This window comes from Chelmon rostratus, chromosome 2 (genome assembly GCF_017976325.1).
Source record: "Chelmon rostratus isolate fCheRos1 chromosome 2, fCheRos1.pri, whole genome shotgun sequence".
Classification (NCBI taxonomy): Eukaryota; Metazoa; Chordata; class Actinopteri; order Chaetodontiformes; family Chaetodontidae; genus Chelmon; species Chelmon rostratus.
Window position 1 is genome coordinate 23,187,286 of NC_055659.1, and position 7,443 is coordinate 23,194,728.

The 7,443-nt window shown below is 42.5% G+C and overlaps 1 protein-coding gene across 1 annotated transcript in view; it reads right to left on the reverse strand.

Moving 5' to 3' along the window:
- The window catches only part of lrig1 (leucine-rich repeats and immunoglobulin-like domains 1), a 38,244-nt gene extending 32,226 nt beyond the window's left edge, over positions 1–6,018 (reverse strand). The window contains exon 1 of the mRNA XM_041957260.1: positions 4,984–6,018. Within this exon, the coding sequence (XP_041813194.1) occupies positions 4,984–5,186 (203 nt within the window). The 5' untranslated portion in view covers positions 5,187–6,018. The remainder of the gene's footprint in view (positions 1–4,983) is intronic.
- Between the last annotated feature and the right edge of the window lie 1,425 nt (positions 6,019–7,443).

The window sequence follows — 7,443 nt, forward strand, 5'->3', positions numbered from 1 at the left end:
GTTTCATTTCCTCAGGGTCTTCTCAGTGTGCTACAACATGTGTGACAGTGGTTAAGGTTTCTGACCACTGACAGGACTTTCACCAACGAACCAGCCAGCCTGAAGGCAGCAGCGGCAGCAGACCGTGACATTGACAAAACACTTCCACGCAGTGGGCGGAAAATGTCCCCCCACCTCCCCTCATATTCCCCCAGGCCAGGTGATCTGCAGCCCCGCCCTCTGTGGACCAGTCCACAACCAGCCAGCTGAGCTCCCAGCCCCTGCCAGGAAACCACCAACACAAACCCATTTCCTGAGGGAAGAAGCCAAAACCAACTGCTGGGGGTGGTGTTTACCAATAAGGCTGTACTGTGAGGTTTAAGGCTACGGCTTGGGGTTGAACACAGCAGAACACTTGGTGTACGCCAAAAATTATGGCTAGCACATTGGGAAACCACTTGGGAAATGCTGGGTTACAAAGGGTACCATTCAAAATCAGGCCTCTTCTTGCTTTTCACCAGAAGGACTCAACATTTACAAATAATAAATAAAGACAAACCCCATCAAAAACTGTAGCTTTCTGTAACAGTAAAAAAACAAAAAGGATTTTACAATCGCACATAAGAAAGATGCTGGCAAACAGACACCATGTATCTGCTTTATCTCTATCCAACCACTACAATCTTAGCCTCAATTACTAATGTTCATGCTTTTATTTACGTGCAAAATCCCATTATGCCTAAGGCACTGTGGGCAAAAATGCTTTTTATACACATTACATGGCCGCAAACAAGATAACACACCACTCCCGAGAGGGAATATGTGACTGGGTGAGAGTAAACCTGCTTTGAATGTTGTTAGACTATTCATCAATCAGAAACAATGGACAAACATCTGAGACCAGTGGTCAGCTTTTTAAATGTTAGGAGCACTGATGTAAAACAGCAAAGGATATGTTCTACAAAAGAAATCCATGACTACAGGAGCTTTAAAGAAGCTACAGCTGCCCTTTGACCTTCGGTGTTCACCCTGAAAACCTGTGTGGTCAATCACAGAGATTGGACATAATAAATAATTGACATAGCAATACGCTGCGGTCAGTTTTCATTTCATTAACAGTGAAATAAGTCCTTAATACATTGTAGTGTTGTGTAATCCTGTTTTTCTTCTTTAAGAGCATGCTCCACACCTAGCCAATCACATATCTTCCCCTATGACCCTAGTTCCCCTCAACTCCTGGCCTTGTTAGCTCAGTTGGCTCTGCCAGGATGTGCCAACATATTTGTTTCCTTGATTCCTCATCAAGGCCGCTTTTCACAGGGGACTATTAAAATCAGGGTCCTGAAGGGAGATTATTTTGACAAGTGCAAAGCATTAGGGCTTTTTTCTTCCCCTGCAGCCACGGGACTGCTAGGACCGCTACTGATGGATAAACTGCAAACACCTACCCTCTAACCACTCATCTCCACAGGACACATATTCATCAAGGTTTCCAGAGTTACTCCAACAAAGTGCCCTGAAAGGGACTAAAAACAGTGCTACTTCAGAGCAGGAGGAGAGAGTGCAAAATCAAGCTCCTATGCCCACTTTAAACAACTTGTTTGAAATGAATCATCATGTCTTGTCATGATTTAACACTTAGAGGCTGGTCTCAATCACATAGAGAGTCATTTGTGGGAGCATCAGAAGCTACCTCAAAACTGCTTTTACATTTTTGCCCAAAAGCCAACACCAGAGATTGATCTAGCCCCTGTTCTGTTTATGTGCATGTATTAAATGAGGCTGGTGGCATTTAGGCGACGGTGGTGGGGGAATCATTGATGTTCTAGAATTATTCTCTTGTTGCCACAAAAAGTAACTTGTTTTCTGTGGACTGGGCACTCTTTTGGTCACAGCAATGCCTCGAAATTATTCAAAGAAGCTTGTGGTCATTTTAAATAAAAGGTTCTATTTCCACGTGTACCAGAGTGTGTGAGCATGTTGCCATTATCATTTGCCACCTGCACAAAACTCAAACAAAAAAAGATATGCAACGCTCCTGCATCCTGGTGGAGATATGATGACTCTATGTAAGAACTACTTCCCTCTGTGAGCCGCTGTATAAATGCAGGTCCTGAGGTGCTGCTGCTGTGTTCATTACTGTAATCCCAATTTAAGAGCCTGTATAAAGATAATTGCAACAAATACATGACGGCGCAATCCTTCTTCACCCACACAAAAGGGTGGGAAAACTACATTTATCTTAAGCTGGATTTGTCCTCTCTGCTTGACTACTTTAATTTATAGGCTGCAAAGCAGAACATAGAGGACTTTAAAAGTCTGTAAGTAGTTGTACAAAACACACATATACGTATAACGAATTGGGGGGCTTCTTGTTGATAAACAACTGCAGTCACACATGCAAGCTACTTGTTTAACAGTCAAATCCTACAGGTGTTTCAGGTTATTGAGATACTCCTTTAAGCCTTACGTCTGCGATATGAAGAAGAGAAGGGAAGAAAGCTTGTGTTTACTGACGCACACGAATGCTGTCTTCACAACCAACACTACTACTGCTGCTGCTGCTGCTGCTGCTGCTGCTGCTGCTGCTCCCTCCCTGGGGTAAACATAACAGAGACAGTCGATTCCACAAAGACTCGCTTGGCTCAGAAGCCTGAAGGTAGAGATGGACAAACGCACTTTGTTCAAAACAAAGGCACTGAGCAAACAGACACTCTCAGCCAGCTCTATTGACAGGATAAAACTGTTATCGTTGCAGTGTACTATAACCCTTGCTATATCCACTTTGCTACAAAGGTACAGTTGCTCGGTCGTCCGTAACATACATACATGCATGCATTCTTATAGACAGGCAGTACTCTAAAACTAGAATAACAACTTTCGACCCACAACACAGAAAGTTATTTCATCTACTCAAGTGGACGGGACTTGGCATGAGGGACCTTCTAATGGGATCACACTGGCCCACACGTGAAATTGTCCATACTTGTCTCTTTAGGTTTACAGTAATCATCAGATAATCTGGCTCGTTTACAGACCCCGGAGTAACAGAGCTGGTTCCCTTTGAGTTGCCTGCCAACATAATGTGACTATCTCAAGCGGTGTGGAAATATGCAACCTAGGTGTTTTAAAAGATAATTCAAAGCCATAAAGCCATTCCCTTTGAAAACAACAAGATTGTGGGTCCTTAAATCTTGACCGATAAGGTTTGGCAGAGATAACAGAAGCAGACTTGGAAGGAGACATGGGCTCATGCAGGACCCTATCTTTATGCAAAACCAAAAGGTTTAGAGCAGCTGTTTCAGAGGGGACATTTGTCCCAGTTATGCATTGTCCACGAGGACAGGAGCGGCAGTGTGTGTCTGCGTACATGCATGATACACAGCGTCTGCACTTGAACTTGGCTAAGTGGTGCTTCAGGGCAATAAGGCTACCCGGGCACAAGTGCTGTTATTCATGTTTTCAGAGGACTTTTTAAAAGTTGCATTCCTCACTTCCCAGGGGAAGACAACCCGCCTGACACAGGAACCTGGGAGCCAGAGGAGTCTTTGGGTCTTTGGTCTTTAACCCCACATTCCCAGCAACACACACACTCACACACGCTGAAAATTATCTAACAAGATGCCAAATTGCCACTGAGGAGTTACAATTGCCACTGGACATAGTGGCTGCAGTATACTGCGCTGGGAGCCAAAATGTTGATTGGGGAGACAGAGAGTTCTGTTGTCTGTAAATAAATTGTGTCTTTCAGCTTGATAAATGGTGAAGTCCCCCAAGTATCGGAGGATGTTCCTAGAAAAATGTCCTAAATTGCCTCATTTCCTAAATGAGCTGGCAGACAGGGTTTCAACTGTTGTCAGTCTTGTCCTGTGGATAATTCTTAATTTACAAGAAATGTAATTTGTGAACTATGGCAAGCAACACAGACATGGGAATTAGGGTAATACCTGTCATAAATCTGAGTGAATAAAGCAGGGGTTTATTAGTTATGACATGTTCGGGTCCGTTTGTTTACTCGCCCTGAGGGAACAGTTTGTTCACACTAACATTAGAGACGACAGATTTTCACATCACTGACAAAGTAAGAAAAAGATGCTAAATCACATCCTGTGATATTTAATTACATTTCTGAGAGTTAATCCAATTTCAATGTAAAACGGCTTCAAATCAAGATACATTATAGTAGGAACTTCAAACTAACACGATCATCTTAAGAAATGGCTGAATTCTATTTATTATCCACAATATCTCAATGTGCACTTGAGAAAGGCGTTTTACACCTAAATAAATCATGTCCACTGTAAAATGCTCAGTGTCAGTGTGCGCCCCTCTTCTCGCAGTTACCACTACACCTGTTTTACTGCTGTAGATACAAGCCACCAAGCCTGATCAAGATTTTAAAAAAGCGTAGACAAATTATGTTGAAATTGACTGTAGACACTAAAATACTACATTTGGACTACAATTAAGGAACAACTTTGCCCATGGAGAAAGATGGGGTGAAAACTTTATTCGTGGATTGCACAAACAATCCTAATCACGTCACAAAGTGATGTGCCAGGACTGTGTGAGCAAACAGAGCTGGTTGTGTGTTGCTCCATGAGTTTCCAGAGTCAGGGTGCAGGGACCTCCGGGGTGGGGGGCTTTAACGGCAGGGGGGTGCCCAGGAAAATGAGCAACAGTTGTATTCTACTCCTAAAAACTTGACTCACTCAAAAGTTGGTGTTATAATGAAGGAATAAAAATAAGTGCTCTGACAGCTGGTCTCATCTCTCCCTGTTAACAGTTGATAAATTACGCAACTGAAAGCAGAACCACAAAAATCTTCTCAGACGGGATTCCTTGAGAGAAAACCGTATCAACACCGCCTAATGGCCATTTATTCTGTGTCTTATACAGAAAGTTTCAACGACATTATGCGCTTTTCATTCCTTTAAAAAAACACTGTTACCCCGTTATGGGCTGGTCAATAAATAGGCTAGGGCAACTAAGCGCTTTACTTACAAGGAAACAGTCCGGACTGGAAGGTCCAGAGGCGTAGCTGTCAGCTCCAGACCGCTGCAGTCCACTGAATCTCCGTTGCAGGTACAGTTCTGGGCACACGGCAGGTCTGAACTCAATCCATAACTGATGAGCAGTTGTAGCGTCAAAATTAAATAAAAAACACAACGTGAAATGTATCCAAACCGTCCCAGGGACGCCGCCATTTTGTATCCAGTTTTAATAGCGCGGCGGCTGAGCTCTCTCCTCGTACCCACAAACTGGAATATTAATGCAGCTTCGCGGAGACTGAGTGCCTTGTGCAGCACATTAATTGTCTTGCTGTAGGGCAGAGGCTAGCACAAACACCTGTGGCGCAGTAAAACGTTTCCCATCCCAATAACAGTCATTTAGGACACAAGTTCCCAGTCCAACTTTCTCCTCTGGCGTCCGGCGCGGGCTAAAAAATCAAAGGTGATTCACAGATGAACCAGCCGCGGAGGGCTGCAGCCAACTTGCGTGTCTCCTTGAACTTAAATTTAAGTTGATAAGAGTGTTTTCATAATAAGCTGAGAACTACTTTCTCGACAGGTCGACTGCCTTTGGTGACATGTTTGAAAACATGCAACGACAAAACGTTTAAGGACACCCGGATAGCTCTCAAAATAACGTTAAGTGTCGACCAACGGAGCGGCAGAGAGGCTGTCCAAAACCTCGTAAAAACGGTCACACAGTGACTCTTGAGGGCTTTATAAAATGTCCACTAACAAAGTTGAAGGTGTAGCAAAGGAGTTAAGACCCGCAGGAATAGTGCCGAAAACTCGTTGGTTTCTCATACCGAGCGCTGCATATCGTCCAAACCTCCCGAGCACTTCACGGCCGCAGTCGAATAAATCCAACTTTGAAATACACACAGTCCGTTCCGGAAGAACTCCACCGACAGCTTATCAGGTGCAGTCTGTGGTCACAAATTCTCGACGATCCGATTAATAGCAAAATAGAGTCCCCCCTCCTTCCGACCGTGTACCACCACCATGAGTTTTTCCTTTCTTGAGTTACTTTTCCTTTTTTTCCTGAGCGAGCGTTCCGTAGTCCCACGTTGGATGCACAACAGCGAGTCCAGGGTCCTCCCATGGCTCGCCGCGATTGGCTGTTAAGATTTGATGGGCGGATCGGCCACTAACCTCATTGGTCCTTCCGGGTTCTCCGTGCACCGCGGCGTTGGAGAGCCAGCGGTTACTGTCCCCGCCCATGTTTCCCACCCCGGGGTGTGAAACCGCACCACCTCCTCTCACTCTCACTGTTTCTTAAAGAGACAATCACTGGGATCAAGCTCTGTAATCGCATTATAACAAGCCATAATAACATAATTGGTTTGAATGCCATAACAATGCCGTTTAAAGTGTTTGTTGGTAAGACTGAAATCAAGATGTACATGTAAAAGAAAAAAGAGGAAGTAGCAAACAGCACGCTCTGTTTCCTCCAATCTCCACGCAGGCGATATGAAGGAGAAAGCAACTAGTGTTACTTGGCCTAATTCTCCACACACATTAATACTGCCATTAGTAACGATAGCATTAGTGCCTCCACAAATCGATTACAGCCTCTGTCATCAGCCTTTGTATGCTCAGCTGTTGCATTTGCAGAGGTGGAAAGTAACTGAGTACATTTACTCAAGTACTGTACTTTAATACAATTTTGAGGTACTTGCACTTTATTTGAGTTATTCCATTTTCTGATATTTTGTTTTTTCACTCCACCATATTTCAGAGGGAAATATTGTACTTTCTTGCCCCACTATATTTATTTTATACATTCAGTTACTAATTACTTTACAGATTCACATTATCAATGCAAAATACCGTAAGTCATAGTTTAAACAACACAGCTGTATATAAAGCCATTTAAATTAGCCCCACTTTTACCAGTTGCAGCATAGTGATATGTATATTAATCTTTCATTGATTATAATGCAATAATATACATTATTCTGAAATAGGTCTGCATAATGTGTACTTTTACTTTTGGTAAAGTATATTCTGATGCTAATACTTTTGTAATTTTACTTTTACTTAATTTTGAATGCAGGGCTTTAACTTGAAACAGAGTCTTTCTACACTGTGATATTGTCACATAATTGAGTAAAAGATCTTAATATTTCTTTTTATATATTATGAAAATAATATTGTGTGTGTGTGTGTGTGTGTGTGATGTTCACTTGAGCCTGAATTCACCTCAACAATTTGATGAACACTAACTATTCATATATGCTATTTAGCAATTTAAGACACAAACTCCACAACATTCAGAGGCAATTACTCTTCTTTATAAATTTGACACCTGGTTACTTAAATACAAAGTATTTAACTTCCCCACAGCAGGGATGGAAGGATCATTCTGATCTTTTACTTAAGTCAAAGTAGCATTATTAGAAACGCTCTGAAACATCTAAAAGTCATTTAAAATTTTACCTAATAAAAGAAT